Raw genomic sequence first — 19,997 nt, 5'->3', positions numbered from 1 at the left:
AAGCCCTATTCAGTTTTTAATCTCTGATAACCCATTTTTTTCCTGCCCAGGCAGTTACTTTTCATCCTACTTTTGAACAGTAGATTATTTCTATCCTAGTTCTCTACCCTGCTTCTTTCTACTCTGTACTTGTCTGTGCTGAATTACATCCTATTTCAAAGCATTTTTCTAGGTTATCAAGATCATTTTGAAATGTGGTATGTAAGGGTGTAGGGTTTTAGAAGACAAATCTCCGCCTAGTTCTTAATGTTGTTGTAAACTCTTGGCTCTGATCTCCTCAAATACCCTCCTCCGTTCCCCAGTAAAAACTGTGGAGGAATTTCTACTGTGGGTACCTGTGAGGGAATTATGAAAACGTGTGGAAGGGTCAGAAAGCTTAAACAGTTCCTATGCTGACACAGTGGCCTCTAGCCGAGATGAGGAATCACAATAATTTGAAAGCCTCTTTTCACTCTGCTGTAGAAGGGTTCATGGGATGGGTGTGGATTGAAAGATTCATTCAAATAAGCAATCCAGGATAGGCTGGATTCCGCGTGGGTCTTGGGGTAGGAAAGAGAGTCCTTTTATCCAGGGCAGGTATTTACAGTCAGGAAAAAAATCCAGTCTCTTAGAATCCAAAAAGTCGCAGGCAAAAATATCTTCTGGTCCCCAAACTGTGTGCTGAAGTGGGTGGTTTTCTTAGGAATGCTTTTGGAGGGCAGCAAACATTGTAGTTGCCTCAACAAAATAGTGAGGGGGAACCTGGGCGGTATTTCTAGCTCCTGCATTGAATGTGATCTGCTTTCCCAGAGGTTTGTAGTTTGTGTTTCATAGAGTGCTTCTCGTGCCGACACAACGAGGAGGAACACTGTTCTTTGCCTCTGGTGCATTTGTTTTGCGTCTTGCTTTCAGTACATTGAAGTTTTCAGAACAGACTCCGTGAAACACTTAGAATTATGCAGCTGGGTCCAAGAGGATACTCTGCAGGACTCTTAAGTGTTTAATGGAAACTTCATCTTGCCTCTTTTCTAAGTAGTCTTAAACAGTGTGGAACCAGTCACAACTCTGTGCTGCATAAAATGTTACTGGCTTCGTACAGTTTCTCCATTCATAAACCCTAATCAGGATTAAAATGTTTGGTTGCATTCCCATCAGTGGTAAATCAGTGCAAATAAACGCAGGAGAGGATTCCAGGTGTCCGGCCACCCCAGCTATTGACAGAAAAACAGAGCACTGAAGTTATGTGTACATCTGATGTTTAGCGTTTTCTTGTAGGTCGCTCAGATTGTCAAGCACGAAATGGAAAACGCCATCAAACTCTCGGTAAAACTGAATGTTAAAGTGAAAATTGGACCTAGCTGGGGAGACCTGCAGGACCTGGAGCTCTGACGTGAAATGTAGCTTTCCTGCGTGTGGTGAGGCGGAAGGCACCATGGACTGGGCAGGGCAAGGGCCCGCGACAGACCTGCGTGTGGTGTGACCCTCCTGGATCGTGTTTCTGCAGACGTCGTTGCAAGCTGCCTTCTGAAATGTGTGGTGGAAGCGGGTATGAATTCGCCAAGCCAAACCCTTCAAACCTCAGACAGCACAGTGAAGCATGTTTAGAGAACTGTGAAATTATTAATTGCTACCAGCACAGTATATAAATGAATTCTGTTAAAATATGCTTGATCTTGTAATTTAAAACAAAACCCCAAAGCCCAATGAATGTATTACATATGAAATAAGCTGGATTATCTTATTAAAACAAGGCACAAAGATAATTTGGCTGTTCTTGTGTGTAATTGTGTCTAGGACAAAAAAAAAAAGTCATTGTGTTTGCACTCAGTGTTGAATTTTGCAGGCCTCTGCTAGGATCATTTTGTACTGAATTCTGCTGCTGATATTCAGGTGCCGAAATGGCTTTACAGCTGGCTGGATTTCTCACTGAGCAGCTGTGCAGCGTTCACAGTGAGTGGAACCGGTGCTTGGTTGGCCTCCGACTTTTAGGACAGCATTTTGGTGACTGACTGCCGTAATTCGTCCTACTGCTACCTTGCAAACTGGCCTTGAGAGGGGCCAGTTGGGACTCTCTTATAGTTAACACAAAATCACCAGCAACAAAAAACATTCCTTTTTAAAGACTGAAACTCAATTTAGTGGTTAAAAACTTAACGGCAGTTCGTATTTTTGTGAAGAAAAGAAAAAAATCTCAGTCTGGCTGGCTGAAGTGACAGCCTCACTGGTGTTTGAGGTCTGGTGCGTTAGGGAGGTGTCGCTGAACGGTGGTGGGTGACCTGTGGTTCTTCATTCAGAGACACGTCTCCTAGGGAAGCCTCATACCCTGCCTGTTGGTAGCCTCGCTAAAAACTGCTCAGATTTCCCCCACGCTTTGCCTCGGCATCTTTGACTCCATCCCTGTGATCAGGCAGAAAGTTGTTCTGGGAGTTTGGGCTTGTCAAGCTGAGCTGGTCCCGAGACTGACTTGGGTCAGCTGCCGTGATCAGATGCTTCAAAAGAGGGGGCAAGGAAGGAGCTCGCAGGGAATTATTCTGCCACTATTTGGTGTTAGTCTCCTCACTAATACCTTCTGGTCTGGCTAAACCTCACATCACATGGTTTCATTTCCCTTCCAGATGGTTGCAATGGTTATACAAGTTCAGCTGTTTTTCTTAACTTCATACAATGCCTGACCTTGAATTCTGTTCTTTTCATCGTGTAGCCCTTGTATGTTACAAGAAAGGGATGACAAGTGCCTCCCGTCATCTTCTTTATGCCCCTAATTATTGTATCACGTCTTTCTTCTGCAATTCCTCCCTAATGTAAGCGATCTCCATCTTTACATTCTTGCCTCCTGTGAGAAATTTTCAAGCCCCTAATTATTCTTTCATTTCCGAACTTCTGCCGGATCCTTTTTAAGAAGTGTACTTTTGAAGTTGCCTTTATAGCCTGATCTGAGAGGATGCGTACTCGGCTTTCAACAGCCTGATAGCGTGCTTGAGCTTGTTAACTTCAAATGCAGCGCTTTTGGCGTGGCCGTTATCCTGACATCAGAAGTACCTGGCACCGAGGTTTCAAGAACATGGTGAGTTTTAAAAGATGTTACTGGGGCCTGCGTACAAAAGGCCGCATCCCGGACTCTGATCCACCACCTGCCTGTTGTGCAGCAAAACGGGCACGTGGTATCGAGTCAAAGCCCCAGGCGAGGATGCCTTGACTGCCCTTCTCAGCGCCGACTTGGCCTTCTTTCCTGTTTTGTATTCCACTTCATGTTGAGATTTTTTTGTTTCCTTCCTGCCTGCTCTGTGCTGTGGTTTTCTACCACATCTGTCACCTGATGGCTGAGCTCTTCATCCACAGCATTCGGTTGATAGACAGTTGTTTCTTTTCTTAGCGTATTAAAGCTTTTGTTATTAACAGATCTGAGCCACGGCACCCTGGTGTCTGACCATTTGTGTGCTCTGCCTGTGAAGATGCTGGGTTGGACTCATTATCAATTCACATAGCCTAATGATTTCCTGTCCCGGGGTGTCATGTGGTGACACACCTGTGCTGTATTTCAGGCCTCACCGGAGCTGCGCTAATTTGAGTTGCTTGTTCTTTGGCACATTACAATATTTCCCCCCCCCCGCATACTGTCTTTAGAATTTCGGAAGGATGGATCTCACGCGTATTTCCCAACAAGCTCCCTAGACAGGGGTGATGCTAATCAATAAGGGGATTGACGCAGAACTAAACTTATTTTGCTAAACAAACTCAATGAGTTCATTTTAATTAAGCAGTAATTTGGAGCAAATGAGAAGATAAAAGGTGGCCACTGCTCTGTGAGTGAGGCGGCTGCGGCCTTTGAGGCATGATATTAGAACTGGCTCTGAGCTGTTGCCTGATTGCTGCGATTTACATTCCTTAATTCTGATTAGAAGTTAACTGTTAGTGAGACTAAGCGGGGGAAGCAGCAGAGGGCTTAGGTCGGGTAAGCAGAGGCACTGCTTAGAACTGTGCAGAAGAGGATGCCTGTTCCTTTCTGAAGTCGGTAGAAGGAGGTTGGCTGCTGGCATCACTTACCTATTTTTGCCTGTGGGCCCCTCTCCCCCCACCTGATGGGGGGCCTGTGTTTAGTTGGAAACGGGGCTTTTTTTTCCTAGTTCAGGACCCGATAACCAGAGTGCAGGTTACTCTCTGTCTTCTTGTAGACCAGGATGGGATGCATCTGATTGTGTTCGCTCCCTGTTCCTCAGCTGGTTTGTGTGTGTCTCTCTCTCTGCAGTCCACTCCTGCCTCCTGTTAGTTGGCGCTGCACAGCACGTGCAGTAACACGCGTGGTCCGGCAGCCCGAGAAGACGGCGGATGAACGCTGTGGAAGGGGTACGAGTTCTGTTTGTTGCGGCGGCCTTGTCACTCGGTGTACATGGAACTGGTACTGCAGCCTAGTCCTGCCTTGTGCCCTGCGCTGCCCTTGCCTGGCTGCTGCACCAGCAGGCGGGTGGGTGTCTGTCTGCCAAAAGAAATTGGGTCGGGACCCAGGCCCTGACAAGTAGCTGTGGTCACCAGGAACGCCTCGTCTTCACGTTGTGTGAACCTGTGTGACCCAGCTCCTCGCAGGGAGAGCCCGTCCCCTGTGGCTGCCAAGCAGCCTTGTTCCGTTCGGTTCAGATCTGCTTTCTTGTCAAAATGACTCAAATTTCGATTCAGCCTACTACTGGTATTGGGCAGAACTTCCCCGGACTCCTCCCGATAGCAGGAACCCCTGCCATTGATGTTTGATGCAGCTACTCGGTCCTTTTCCTCACACACAGACCATGATCTTGTTTTGCCTCGGCCTTTCTGCTGCAGCTTTCCTTCTCTCCTTGCCTACTGAAAGCGCTCTGTGTGCTTTCTTGTCGCTGGGCAGTGGTGGGAGAGAGGCAGGTGACAAAAGATGACGCACACGTAATCTGATCTGGTTTGGTCCTTTTGCCTTTCTCCCGTGCTATTTGCCTTTCATCAAGAAGAGCGTTGTAGAGTTTTTCCTGCTGTCTTTTCCTGTAAATCCGTGGCTGAAAAGAGGGAGCCGGAAGTTCGGTAGCTTTGGCTGACGTTTTTGAGCCTCTCCTGGCAGAGCAACTCAATCATGTTGCTGGTAAGTGCCCTCAAACGAGCTCGCTTCTGCCCTTCTGAGATTTCCGCTTGTAGTTGACTGCTTTTAACCTGAGGTGGAAGTGGCGTGAAGGGTGCTCCCGGTCGGCTGAGAAGCCCAGGTAACAAGGCTAATGTTCCTGGGGGCTGGTATTGCAATGATGAGTGCCATGTGAGCTCCCTGCAGTAAAGCATAGGAGCATGAGCTGGGGTCCAGGTTTTGTCCCCGCGTGAGCTGCTGGAGGAAGGGAGGTGGCCGTCCCCACCCCAGCCACAACCGTGGCTGCGTTTTCCGTATTCCTGAGTGAGGGAGTAGTGTAAACTCCATCCAAAGGCTTTACGTAAACCATGCACCTTTGAAATACTATAAAGAATCTAGGAGTAGAGGTTGGAAAAAAAGAGATCTACACCAACTAATATCAATTCTTTCCTTTATTTTCTTTCCCTCTTTTTTTTGGTTGTTACTGGGGACTCGAAACAGCCTCAGTTAAAGATGCCTTAGTTTTCCTTTTGTGACGCTGATTTAGGATACCTGTGGAAACAGGACACGGTTAGCGCAGGAGTGTATGGTTCACCCCAGGTAAGCCTTCGTTCTGAGATACAGGTAATCTCTCGTTAACAAACCCCACACGTACTCTGTCCACATTTCCTTGACACTGAATCTGAATATTGGTTGCTATTTAAAAAAGTACAATGTTTGATTTGTTGATTTAATCACAAAACAAAACACATGAATGGAAACACTCAGTTACGTGACTATTGCTTATACACCTAAGGTGAAGAGTTGACTACAAATGGCCACACGTAGTTCCTTAATGAGAGAGAGTGTGTTCTTACTAAGACCATACCAAGGCAAAAAACCATTCAAGACTGCAATATACTGTGCTTGAATTCACCTTTGGGTTATGGAAAAGGATGTATGGGGGGCAGGGTATTTAAGGGGCGTAATTAACTGAAATCCGGCTTTTTGCCTGTGTTTACAATACACACAGTTTATAAATGGAGGAGTCCTGAGGTTGAACACCGCTCTTATTTAAGCTGCAGCGTTTTCTTCACTTCTTAAATTGTAGGACGAAAAAAGTGTTTTGTACGCGTATCTTCATTACAATGCACATGTTGTGGTGTGAAAGGGCTTCTGTAAAAGGAATATGTAAACTGTTTTAGAGAATTTCTGTATGTGATAATTTTACACAATATGTGTAGTAAGTATAGTATTTCTGTTAAATATTTGTGTAACAAGCTATATTCTGGTAATATAGGGAGTGTCTAATTGATGTAAATAGTTGGACCGTAGAACTGTAAAAAAATTCAGGAAACAGGTAATTATACAAAACAAAAACTGATTCTCAAATTTTCCTTTTTCATGTCTTTTAATTCAAGATTTGAAGCTTAAAGTAAAACTCTAGGAATGGATTTTTTTTTTTTTTTAAATAAAATAGCTTGGCCTTCATTGAATACATGACAACTCTGAAAACATATAAATAATCTAATTTAATGTATTTTCTCTGCATACTCTGTCTATCTACAGCTCTAGGCATAAGATTAAAAACATACGGTCAAACCCCGAGGGGGGGGTGTGTGTGCGCTGTTGCAAGTTCTGTGTGTCTGGTTTTGGATGTGGTTGTGACAGAGGGCTCCTGTAGAGAGGAATGTGAGGGAACAGGGTATCCAAACGAACAAAAAGCGTTTTAAATTGAACTAGTATTTCCAGCCTATCTGGTCTATTGTAACTGAGGGCTGCGATGCTGAAGATACGTCTAAGTGTAGGATTTTGCTTGAGGTGGCGCAGTCTTAGTGGGAAAGGTGAAAGCACATGATTTCAACATCCAGCGACAGCTAGTGTCCTCAATTTTCTTACAGCAAGTCAGGTCAGATGCTTTGCTCGGAACGCGGCATCTTTTATGCCTTTCACTAACCGCCTTTAGTAGCGTTCAGGTCAGGCCTTTCAAAAATCCCACACTCCCCCTCATTTCACAATAAATCAACCAGGCAAGAGTTTTTCCTCCCTCACTGAAGTTTTTAAGTGAAGTTTTTTTTCCACGTACATGGTAAACCTTGATAGAAAGCATTTAACAGTGTGCACTAACAAACTTATACAACATATACATTACATATATATATTTTTATATATAGAATGTTCTATATACAAACATATACAACTTTTTAGATCTCTACAGACTACAAGAAAATTGATAATTATAGTCACAAGTGGTGAACTTAACAGAAATAGTAATTTGTAACTGTCTGGAAATATGTAAAATATGTAAGAGTGTAAAGCAAGATACAGCTGTGACCTAATGGGGAGTACTAGAGAAAAGTTGCTTAAAAGTTTAGTATTAAAAATTGTAAGTTTGAGGGATGCTAAATTCTCGTTTCCCTGTTGCGTCAAAACGCAAATGGAAATCTACTGGCAGGTTTTTTTTTCCCCCTGGTGTTAAGCTAGAGACTGTTGGCAGCCCAAGTCAGTCAGTCAGGCATTGTGTAAAAGACTTGTTGAAGCCACTTTTCTCTCTGGGCGTGCTGTAGTGATTAGCAATTAAAAGTTGCTCTTAAATTTTTACATTTGATTCTTAAAAGAGCGAGCGGGCTCTAGCTCCAGCCTGAAGACATTACCGCTGAAATCCAGGTAATGGGGATCTTTGCAATATTAGCCACCCACGTGAGGTACAGCCGAAAAGTTACGCAGAACTGGTAGCTTCCTTGTCATCGAAGTGAACCAACTGCTGCCTGGGCACCAGGCGCTACCACTCACCAGGGCTGCGTTCTTAAAGGCTGACCACGTCGTTACACCAGTTCATAGCAGAAACTGGCCCCGTAGCCCGTGGGTGTACAAGTGCCACACTGGAGCTGGTAACGGCCTTTCCATCTGCACCGGCTCGGTGCGGAAGCAAGCGTACAGCCGGGTACAGAGCAAACGCTGGTGGGGCGGCCTTGGCTTGGTATTAATGAAGACTGCTTAGCTTCTCTGTAAAAGCAGAGAAGGCAGGAAGAATAAGGGCTAGAAAGTTGGTTGGAGGGTTTGAATGCTGCCCCAAATGGTTTTGTTGCCCAGAGACTAGTGGTTTCGGAGTATAGGCCGGAGCACAGGCAGAGTGAATATACATTTAAACAGAAGGTAGAATTGCTGTAACGTAAATTATTTCTCATTCTAGATGCCTGGTTACAGTGGTGCTTCCTCACCCATGCAAGTGGCCAGTTCTGTGACCTGGCCGCTGGAAGTTGTTCCCCAACCCAGTTCCTATTGGCATCAGAGTGGTGACTTTGCTGTTTCCTCACACACACACACAGACATCCTCTCGCCTCACGGACAACTCCAATTCCTTAACTGTCAGCAGAAACCTAGGCATTGCTTGGGCTTTGACCTTTTCCCGACAAGTTTCTACAGTTCTCACAATTGTAGAGCAGTTTCTCCTGTGACAGAGAGGAAACTTGTTGAGTCTCATTCCCAGTTGAGCTAGACCTGTCAGGGCCATCATTTGATTTTGCCCACAGAGAAATGTAAAAATCCTGTAAAGCATGAAATTCCTGTTGTGCTACAATGTGGTTTTAAAACTTAACACCTCAAATCTGTTCCAGCCCTTTAACTTGTGCAGCTGGGCTGATAGTGAAGCTGGACTTCTGGACTGTACAATTTCCTGGGCTCCATTTTATTGTAAGAAAAGGAAGGATATGGGAGAGGCATCTTTGAGAGAGATCATCTGAACATTAGGATGATGTAAACACCAGTGAAGTTAAGGTCCAGTTAGGAGGGGGATGCTGCCTGTCTGCATCAGTGTCCGTCAGGACTCCTTGAAGGGACAGAGGATGTCACTCTTCTTGTATAGAAAATTTTTAAATGCTGCTTTTCCACCTTTTCCTCACTTCCCTTTTCTAATTTGAAACTATGTCCAGGCACATGAAAACAAGCCTTCAGTGCCTTGTTTCCAAGCTAATCCTGGACAAATTTCTAACTTAACAGTTGACCTGTGTGGCAGTGAGGCTCTTGTAGGCTACCGTGGCTGCAGCACACTCATGGACTAATAGGAATCTATTTGCGTAGACAGGTAATAGGTTCTACTTACTGTTCTTTTCTGTAGCTGCAGGTTGGAGAGTTTTCTCCAGAGTTCACTGTAGAAACCAAACAAGCCACTTTGAAGCAGGAGCAAATTACTTTTAGCAGTGTGAGCAGAAAATCAATTGCCACGCACCCAGGGTGTCATTTTATATACGTGCAATTCAGTGCTGTATGTTGACAATTGTTTTTAGTGCTCTTCCCCTGGCCCATCATTTAGTTGTGCTGCTGTGAGCTCTCTCCCCTAGCTTTAGGGGCGTTACTGTACAGTTTCCTTAGCATAATTTCAACTGACCACTTAAGAAAAATTGCTGCTCTGCAAGCTGCTAAGCAGCTTCTGTGAGCAGAACTTGACAGGACTCTCCAACGTGTAGCCCTGCAGTTTCCCGTCTTGCCCTTCCTAACTTGAAGAAGCGATTTCCTAAGCTCGTTTTCTATTCCTGCTACTGAGAAATAAGGCAACCAAGTGATACAGACACCACGGGGATGAAAAATGCCATAGCCCCCTTCAAGGACAACTGAGCTCAATCTAGAAGAGCACATTTTAAAAAGTACAGATAAGGATGACACGTCATGTGCTCTGAATTGCAAATAAACCATCTATACTCATGTTTTAATGACATTTCAGATAGTGCCTGTCTAGCTACTTGAAAAATCTGTAAATTTTGGGCATAGGATTTTGAAGTTATTTATTCTTCTGGTAGGAATTAAACAGCACTGATTTCAAGCAAGGGTTTTCAAGGGAAATAAATAGCAGATAAGAAAATGCAGCTCAACTCATTTTTATGTTGAGAACGGTAGCAAACATGCTTGAAATTTACTGGCTTTTTGTAATGTCACTTTTAAAAAATAAAGATTTTTGCCATTTAATTTTTTTTTTTCCCCTCAGAATAGAAATAAAACCCATTTTTCTTCGGTCACAACATGCTTTCTTTTTCTTTTTTTTCTTTTTTTTCTTTTTTAAGATGTCAGTCATGCAAAGTTTTATAAGTGCATTAACATTCGACTTTGTACAGAATATTTTTAACTAGACGCACTCCCCACAGTTCATACCTACAGCTTCTGAAAAACTACATGCCACAGTGATGGTTGAGTTCCTTTTGGAAAAAAATTGGCTACTGCATGAGCCAGCTGTTCGAGCAAGACCCACATGATTCTAGCTTCTGTGTCACGGACTGTAAAATTTCTCCTTGACTCCCACTGTGATGAATCCAATAATAGTAACAGGAAAACATCTTCTAGGAGAAAAAACTGTCTCTGGCCAGTGACTGGTAGATTTGGGAATGAGTGTTGCTTCCCTGAACAGTGTTCTTAATAAAGCCACAAGCAGCTTCTTTGAAAGTCTAAAACTGGTACCACTTTTTGTCCTTGTATTTCAGCATCACCTACAGAAACGGGAAACAAACAAACGGATATAAGACGCTACTCTGCATACGAGGTCTCACACATGACCTATACCCATTAACTGTCACAAACTTCATAAGAAAAAAAGGAAGAGCAATGCAGTACTTTACTAAGTGTCATCAGGTCTTGAGTCCACTGAGACCTTGTATTTAATTTCATAATTGTTACATTAAAAAAAAAAAAATTAAAAAAATAGTTACCTGCTATTGCTGTTCATTAAAAGATTTTTCCTGAGGAGCTTTAACTACTTTTCTTCTGCAAAAAGTACAGAGGTATGGGAAGAACCAGGAACTTGCTTTTTACTCCTATAGAAAGAAGCTTATCCATGGAGCATAGTAGATATGCCCTGAATATATAAACTTCTTGCATTTCAGGGCACATTCTTTCTGCATATTTTTGTCTCACACTTATAAAAGCCAATAAAAATGTAAAGGTCTTGTCCAGAGATGTGATGCATGTTAAATGAAAAAACATGCATTTTGGGAAGTATTCTCTAACATTGTTTTATCTTCAAGGAAAATCACTTTAGTTGATTCCCAGCCTTAACAGTGTGGGATGGAAGAGCCTTTCCATTTCCAGCTCTAAGCACAGAAGCTGTCTATTCCAGGCAAGCCCTATTCTATATAACTGTACCACAGTGTTGTACTAGAATGTTCTCCTCTTCTTCCCAATAAGATCTGTAAAGGTTCCTGTATACACATCCACCTACCTGTTTTCTGCCCTGCTGCACTAAGTGGCTTAAAAAAAAAAAAATCATAATGAATTAGTGAGAAAGGCGAGAGAGATGAGAAGTGCCACGTTCTAAATTCAGAGGCTAACAATAGATGCTTATTTATGAAAACATGAAAGGAAGGGGTGTGCAATGGAAGTTTATTTTTGGCATTCTCATTGTTTGGGAGAAGGCATACACCTAAACCAACATGACTGGGTGAATGGGGAGAACCATACTTTACTTTCCCAAAGGGAAGCAAAGGCTCAGTTGCAGGGTTGGTGGTTCCTAGTGCTGGGTGTGTGGTGCCGGGGCCCCTACCTCGTGTGCATGTTTGGAAAATGCCTCTGCGCTGGCCATCATGCTCGCAGTCCTTTCATCCAGCTCTCCCAGTTTCTGTCCTCTCTCATCAAGGGCAATGCGTGCACGAGTCAAGTCCCCAATGACTCCTCCTGCGGCCCCTCTCACGCCTTCAATTCCACCTGATCCAGGGATGTGCTGGGCAAGACTGCGAGAGGCTTTTCCTGCCGTGGCCTCGCCAACTGCAAAGGAGAAAGGGACAGACAGGAATGAGTTCCTGGCCGTGGCTCTGTCAGTGCTTCTCGTCCTCGAGCTGCAGCCTCGCAGCGGTGATGCCATTCGATATGCAGACGGCACGTGTGGAAGACTTTGCTCTGTGCACTGGCACATCTACAGTGCAGTCGTGGGCCCCCCACACTCAATTGCTCAAAAGAAGCTGCTGAGGTGAAGGAATCATGGGAATGCAACTGAGGACCCGCCCCTTTCTTCATGATGTCATCTTCATTTTTTCATCAATGATCTAAATCTTGTGTACCACTCCATTCCTAGATGACAAGGGCAGGGGATCCCATGAATTAATTTCTGACCACCCCCACCCCCCCCCCCCCCCCAATAAATTACTTACAAAGCTCCTCTCTGTCAAAAGCTTGTCCACTTCCTCCAAAAAGTCCTTTGAGAAAGCCTCTGTTTTGGGCTTCTGGTGTTTCCACAGGAGTAAACAAATCCCCAAGCATATCCTAGCAAAGTCAGACAAAAGTCCATGTGAAAAACTAGTGAGCTGAAAGCAGTTCTAGGTGTTTTCTTTATTTGCATTAATGAGCCACATGCATTGGATCTAATCAACCAGTTTTAAAAGAGTCTGTTGTGTGAACAGTATTGAGTACCTAACACTTGTGTTTCAGGACAGGCAAATACTTGGCCTAACTAGACTCACTTATGCTTTCAAAGGGACTTGGTTTGTCACTGCCCAGTCTTATGTTGATTACTACAGAGAAAGAAATTTGTAAGCAATACAGAGTGAAAATACCAGTGATAAGATCATATTTTGCTTAGAAACAGCAGAGGCAACACTATAATTGAATAAACAATTTCTTGTGAATTATGTGTTTTGCTTTAGTGATTATCTAGGCAAGCAGGGCAGTCACTCTCTGTTTTCTCTTTATAGTGTACCTGAGTTCAGTGCTTGCCAGCAGTTCAGAGAGTTTGGTGGTTTGTTGTTTGGTTGGTTTTTTTCTGTTTTGTTTTTTTTTTTTCCTTAAACAAAATCCCATGACCTTCCATACAACCTCCCCCCACCTCCGTTACTGTGCATGTTGGCAGTGCCATCAGTAATGCTAAATAAGCATGTCTGCTGAAGGCACTGTCATGGTGCCAGATCTTGGAGCGGGCGACCCAAACAAATCTCAGGCTCAGACTTATTTGCAGCAGTACTACGAAAAGTGGGCTCTCCAGAAGAAAACTGATAAAGAAAGCGTGCAGTCCCATTAGTGTTTGAAACCACTGAGGCCATGTGCACCGACAACAGTTGCTGCCCTGTTGCTCAGCTCTGTGTTTGCTCATCCAAGCCTCAACAGGCAGATAGAGCTGTTGGTTGTGCTGCACAAAGCACTCGGCTCCCGGGAGGCTGAGCGCTAGGACAGCGCTGTGACTCACACCTACTGCTTCTCTGCACAGTCACCTGCTCTGGGGAGAAAGCCCTTACTGCAGCCCTTCGAGCCTAAGTGGAGGCTCTCATGCAGCTTGGCTTTGTTTTCCTAGGTAGCAGGTCATACTGGGTCATCTGCTTTTCGTACACATATAATGACTGTGCAAGCCTTTTACTGTCCTCTTTGCATAAAAGCCAAGATATAAGCAGCCACAGTCCGGCAGTACAGAGAAGCAAGGGCTGCGTTTCCCTTTGGTTGGTTGTCGTACGATGCTGTAAAGGTTAATAAAAAAAAAAAAAATTTGGCTTGTAACAGCCTCTCACTATAGGTCCATATTCTAAGATACACCGATCAAACCTTTTGATCATTTTAAAATTGGTTCCCTGCAAAATAATCTCTTCTCCGATGCGCAAAAGCTTGTGTGCAATGCTCACCCCTCACAGTGCTTTTTCAGACTTGAGACAGACAGTGCTGTGATGTGAGTTGAGCAGCTCAGCACATGTTATTCCCTAGGGCATAATGAGTGCTGGCAGGACCATTTCTTTTATATTTCTATCCTAGTTCACTGCTAATTATATAACCTTTTTTCCCTTTTATTACTCGTTTCTCCCTGTAACCTCACAATTCCTCCTCTTCAGTAAATGACATTTTAATGTGCATTTTCATTGTAAAAAAAACCCAACCCGAATCTAACATTGTAAAGACCTTTTGCTCAAAATAAATTGTTTTAATTAGACCATTTCTATAGCTACTGTATTTTAATGTACAATGGGAGATGCTTTCTTCATGGAAGAACGGGAGTACCAATTATTGGAGTAAAACCAATGGTAAATAATTAAAAAATATATTAAAACGGAGCATATTTTTTGATACTAACCATACTGGTTTGTCTCATGCTCCCACCTATCTACTGAAAGCTGCAGGTATTAAGATATTTTTAGAGTTAAAATAATAAATGATAAAAATAAGGGAAGGAATTCATATTTTCACTGACGCAGTTGCTGTGTGGCTGGACACATGCTGGTACCAACTGCTGTAGCTGCTATCCATTTGTAGCTTCCCCTTCTTTCCCTTCAGTCATTTTTAACAGTTGGTCTTTCATACGGTAGGACTTTGAGAGAAGCAGGCTCTGAAGAGTCCCACTTGGGCACAAATCTGCCTCTGTACAGAGCCAGCAGAGATTGCAATTACGTGCGGGCAGGCTGTAGGCTCGGGCCAGCCGTTAGGGCACAGGAGCAAGGTGACAGTGTCATGAAAAAGTCCAAACAGTGACAGAGCTGCTGACCTCTCTCTACTGCTTTGGCATCATTCAGCCAGGGCAAGCGGAGAGGAACACGTCTGTCCTGCTCCCGCAGCACAGCCTTCACTTCAAATACTAAAATCTAGGAGTAAACACGTGGCAATTCACATCTGACGAGTCAGGCCACCGGCCCTCCCACACAAGCACAAAGGCACCAAAGGGTTTGAGCCCTACCTGCAGGTTGTCACACATCTCCTGGCTGTACGTCAGGCGCTGGATCTCTGTGGGAGAGCTGAGATACAAAGCTTGCCCTTCGTTAGTGAAACAAAAGGTCCGGGCTATCCTCATGTCTGTTACAGGCAAATAGTTGATGTCCAGCAGCGGGCGAAGGCTGGGCAAGCTGAAGAGAAGCAGATACCTAGCTTAGTCACCAGTTGCCACACATGGTACACCTGCTCTGTGCTGCATTTTAAACCAACATTTCAGTTTATGCTTTTCATAACTGGAATAGTTAAAGGGCAGCTCTAAGCTGAAAAACTCTGCCATAAACATGCTGCCTTCCTGTCATACTTTGTTTCCCTGCTTGGAGAAGTTTCAGCTGCCTTGCCACAACGACCCTTAGGCTTCTGCTACTGCCTGGATTTGGGATGTGCATGTGACACGGTATGGCTTGTGCCACATGGCTGGGCAGTTTGCAGGGTAAGGCCTGCCCCCAGTTATTGCATGGGCAACTGCGGGAAATGGCATGGCAGGGCCCTGCTTGCACGCTGCGGACAAAGGCTCCAGCATCGCCTTTGCTGTCCTCCAGCTTCTCCTGGTTTGCCATGTCGGATGGCACAAATTTAAATGGCTTGATGGAGGAAAGGGGGTGCAGCAAGCCGAGGGCATGACTACAGGGCTACTGCACAGTCAGCACACTGGTGGAGATGACAAGGAAGGGAAATCAGGTGCTCTGAGTGGAAAAGCTTCCAAAATGGAAAGAACGGGACTTGCTACTTCACACTGGATAAACAGTACCCTTTCTATGCCTGAGTTTTCTATACTCCTCTGTACCTGACTTACCATAACTGAGCAAAATTATCAGAGTTTTCTTTTATGATAGTTAAAAATCATCAGCCATCAATTGTCATGGGTGGGGGATTACTATGAAATAAAGGAGTTTGCTTTACTGTGCAGCTGCCTTAACTCCCCATGTGGAGACAGGCCAAGGAACAGGTATGGCAGCAGGCAAGGCAGGGCATTAAATGCGCCCATCAGGGAGTGAATGCAGAGCATCAGACACTCTGGAGCAAACACAAGTGGAACGTGACAGCACTGTGCCACCTCTTTGCTTAGTTTTGCCACAAGATTAGTTAGATAAGTACCTCAGTGTCATGATGTGCCCATTGGCACAAAAGCACGCCAGACAGACGCTGTTACAGAGGGTGACCACATCTGCTCGCAATAAAAAGGACGTTTCGGTGATGTTGTGGACATAAAGACATGTTTGGGAAGGCAATGAGAAGACTTTGGCTTGTTTTTCTGAACAAATGACTGCAAATTGATGATCACCGATATCCTGGGAGGAGGAAGGGGAATGCATGACAAGTTTCCTTTTCCTTGTTTTTTCACCGTCATCAGCACTGTGTGGGTCCCTCCATACTTCATATGGTGGATGTGTCAACGTCCCCATGCAGTCCAAGCATGCAAAGGTCAGCACGGCTCCTTTCAGTGTCAGAACTGTGCCTGCAAAATATAATTTCCTCTCACTGACACTGGCACCACAATTAAACTGGTTGTCAGTACTGCAAACGTGTGCAGCACAGCTGACATTCAGCTTTTGTAAATAGAGCAAACACGTTAATCTAGCTAAGGTGACAAGTCTTGCTTGCTCAGCTCTTCCTGACCACATACAAAGGTGAACAAACAGGCTGCCAGTACTGAAAAAGTCTCAGGCAGCCGATATCAAATAATGTATATAATACATGCTATTGAATACCATAAAAATAGGCTGTTGTTTATCTTTACATTACACTAGTAGGATATTTATTTCCCAGCAGTAAAATTGCTCTTCTTAGTCTGGTGACCTTCCAGCATTGTTTTTCTAAACAAACCAGGGGTGGGAAACCTCTATTCCTGTGCGTTCTCTGATTTTTGTCATTACTTTACTTTAAACGTACTAAGCGCATACTGCCTCTCCTCAGACCTGACCTCTCTCAGCCCTCTGTTCTCTCTGCTACACCATCTGTCACTCACTCAGCCAAGGATCTCTCCTGGCACATCAACCTGCCAACATTTTTGTTTCCTTTCCTGAGCTCCCTTCTGCTTCTCTGCAGCTTTCTGATAGTAAGACAGCCAAACTGTTCACACCATCCCAGATAGGACTGCATCAGAGCTGTACACAGGACTGTAATTTCACAATATGAAGGAACTCTGCTAATTTCCCTATCCTCACAAGAAACATGTAACTTTGCCCACAAGGTAATCTTCGGAACTCACACAACCAAAGCTGCTCAGTTCATGAAGCTGCAGGTCTCTCACGAGCATCTTTATTCACCTGTGTGCCTTCTGTGTAGCGAGTGACCATTGCTTGATACATGTATTGAGAAATTTCTGCCCAAAAGGCCATACAAAATCATGCAGTTATTCCCCCTGTTGTACCAAGACAGATAATAAACAGGAAAAGAGCTGCACTCTTACCACTTGGCGACACCATGACTGGCTCTGACTGCCGTAAGTCGTCACTAGCAGGCAGATTAAGGGAGAGGATTAAGACCATACCGAGGCCTGTTCCAACCCAGAGACAGGGGGAGACAGCGGAGTCATTCTTTCGGGCAAAGGACTCCATGAAGTACAAAGCAGTAATTGCCTCCTTTGAGTCCCTGTCAATACTGGACACGCTGGAGCTTCGGGAACGGCTGAAGGAGTTTTCCCTATTTTCTGCATAAATAAATACAAGCAAACAGGCATAAATTGGCAATCCTAGAACAGGCACAAGCCTGCAGCAAATACAAACTCCCTGTAGAGTACAGAAAATACAGAGTTTTCGTAACCTGAGCAAACATTCTGATACTAGCACGATACCAGCTTGCTGCCAGTGTATAAATAAGTGTGGAAAATGCTGTCAGACCTCATCAGTTAGATCTGCATTAGAAATAGATGCTTATTATGGAGATTAGCATAGACTAATCAGAATTTACAACAGCCTTAGCTCAAAGGACTTGTTCTAAATAGCATGAAATAATTTTAGACCCATATGTTACCAATGCATTTAAAATTAATCCATGTATCTCATTGCTGCAGGACATGAAGGGAGACACCATTACCAGCTTCAGAGCAGGTGTCCTTTGCTCTGCTCTTGTTTCCATTGCTAGGATGTTCTAGCACTGTGTTCACAGCCATCGTTTATTATCAAGCTATTAATAACTGCTCTCCGGGGGAAAGACACCCATTGCTAAACTGATCCCAGCATCCAAAACGTCTCAGGGTACAAATCAACTCTGGCTTCCCAGGGAGTGAAGTAAGAAACCCGCTCTGTGCCCTTGGCAACAACTGCATAGTGAGCCGGCACTGACCGGTTCATCTCTCTGCCTAAGGTTTAGCCGGCAACAGCGAGAGCCAGCTGGAGACAGAGCCATATTGTCCTCACTGCAAATACATAGGTACGGAGACTCTCTCAGGTTTTCAGAGAGAAATAACAACAAACAGGGTCTGACTGCTGTAAAGCTAAGGATCTCTGCTTTGCTTTGCCTGGTGCCAGGCAGGGAGCACAAAGCTGTGCGAGGGAGCTCCCAGCATTAGCAGGAACTGTCGGTGGCAACGCATTGGGAGCTATAAAGCACACTGAAGCTAAAAAGCTACTGAAGAGTAAAGGAGCCAGAGGGAAGAAGAGAGCAGGGCTGGCTGCTAGCACAGTCTTTGCAAAACAATTCGTGCCAGTGCTGCTGTCTACCAACCTGTAGTCAAAAATAGTCATTGGAAACCTCACATGCTGTTCTGCAACAACAACTAGAGGACCAGGAGGTTCTGGAGATGGAGAAATAGTTGAAGCTGCTGGACCTGAGATAAAAGGCTCGCTTCTGAACCTATCAATATGAAGTAGATCTGTGTCTGGCATGAAATTATCCTTCTCATAGCTCAGAAGAGAGAGCTGTCTCTTCAGAGCCAGTAGAAATATCTAAAAAGAGGAATACTTTCTGCCATGGTTGAAGACTAAAATTAGAAAAGGACTGTCTCACATACTCCAACTTAAAACTGGGCTAAGCCTCATATTGTATATACGGTTCCTGCTCTCCACCAGAAGCAGCAGTTTCACTGGTGAATCTCTTCCTCAGACAATGTATTGTAGCATTGTATTCCCCTACCCAGATGACTCAGTGTAAGCTGCTGAAATTATCCTCTTCACAGCAACTACCTGGGAAAGACTGGAGAGAACCACAGCAAAGCACTACTGGAACCACACCAAGCGTTACTACATATGCTACCTTAAAAGCTGGCACATGGGGATGGGGGCAGATTCTCCTGCTACTCTTTCACACTTGGGCCAGCTTTTGTTCTTTGAGGGCATCTGTAACTTGTGAAACAGGAGCTTCACAGGATAGCTGTCCCTGGCACTTCAGTCCCACTCTCATGGAAGAGAAACTTAAGTCTACTTGAACCTCCAAGCACTGCCCTCACCCTGTTTCACCTTCATGTAAGCACTGTTGTAGGTCTCTAGTTCTGGCTCAGTACTGCTAAATATATCTGCCTAAAACTGGGATTGTTTATTCATGTGCAAACACAGCTTCTAATACCTTGAGAATTAGTGTCTCCCATAACCCCAAGCACTTTGTACTTCTCCTGCAGTGGACTGGTTGGCCCAGCTCCTTCCTAAGCACAGTGACAGCTGCCAGGTAAAGAAGGGGAAGACAGTAATTTCAAGGCAGAGATCATCAGGACTCCACATATACATATTTTTTTCCCCCCCAAAGGGTACCTAATTTAAAAAAAAAATGTTATTATGTAATTCATTTTCTCTTTAACAGGTGTATTAATATCACAGTCACATAAAATTCAAATATGATGGTGCTCAAAACGAGAAAGATGTTGAAAGGACAAATGCAGTTTGTGTAGGCGACATACACGGAACTTTAAATATATGATGTGCCATTTGCATGTGTCATCAAGCTTTCTCCCTCCCTAAATTAACAAGAAATGTTCCTCATTCCTGTGCAGTACAGTTAACTAATACATCTTTGTAGAACTGACACTAACAGATATAATCTTTGGGACACTTTTGGGAACATACTGTGCCATTTTCTATTAAATACACTACTCAAACTGAAATTCTAAAGACCAGCACGACACATGTCAAAATTTGATGTCATTAAACATATCTGAACAGCAAACCAAAACCTATGAAAGGCTGCAATCACTATGTGACTTTATTGGCTAGCTCTAAAGCAAGGTAGAAATCTCTCCTCTCCCTAGATTCTGGGATAAAATTTAGTTTAGGCCTATTCCCTGGGACTCCTTTCTCAAAGAGATTATATCCCAAATTCTCTATTTAGAAACCACTCCATTGTATACTAGAGAAACATAAAAGCACTTTCTTTG

The 19,997-nt window shown here is 44.1% G+C and overlaps 2 protein-coding genes across 3 annotated transcripts in view; one reads left to right on the top strand and one right to left on the bottom strand.

The window, feature by feature from the left end:
- POLQ (DNA polymerase theta) overlaps nt 1–1,725 on the top strand; it is a 57,072-nt gene extending 55,347 nt beyond the window's left edge. Inside the window, exon 30 of the mRNA XM_050914900.1 lies at nt 1,255–1,725. Within this exon, the coding sequence (XP_050770857.1) occupies nt 1,255–1,368 (114 nt within the window). The 3' untranslated portion in view covers nt 1,369–1,725. The remainder of the gene's footprint in view (nt 1–1,254) is intronic.
- A 7,332-nt stretch (nt 1,726–9,057) lies between these two features.
- STXBP5L (syntaxin binding protein 5L) overlaps nt 9,058–19,997 on the bottom strand; it is a 216,494-nt gene continuing 205,554 nt past the window's right edge. For both annotated transcript variants that reach the window (XM_050897290.1, XM_050897298.1), the window contains 6 exons: nt 17,103–17,342; nt 15,788–16,148; nt 14,658–14,823; nt 12,163–12,274; nt 11,559–11,779; nt 9,058–10,509 (listed from right to left, as the gene is read on the bottom strand). In XM_050897290.1, the coding sequence (XP_050753247.1) occupies nt 10,468–10,509; nt 11,559–11,779; nt 12,163–12,274; nt 14,658–14,823; nt 15,788–16,148; nt 17,103–17,342 (1,142 nt within the window). In that variant the 3' untranslated portion in view covers nt 9,058–10,467. The remainder of the gene's footprint in view (nt 10,510–11,558; nt 11,780–12,162; nt 12,275–14,657; nt 14,824–15,787; nt 16,149–17,102; nt 17,343–19,997) is intronic.

Source organism: Gymnogyps californianus, chromosome 1, assembly GCF_018139145.2.
Source record: "Gymnogyps californianus isolate 813 chromosome 1, ASM1813914v2, whole genome shotgun sequence".
Lineage (NCBI taxonomy): Eukaryota > Metazoa > Chordata > Aves > Accipitriformes > Cathartidae > Gymnogyps > Gymnogyps californianus.
Note: the sequence above shows the minus strand (reverse complement) of the source record. Positions and strands in the feature narration are given on the sequence as shown.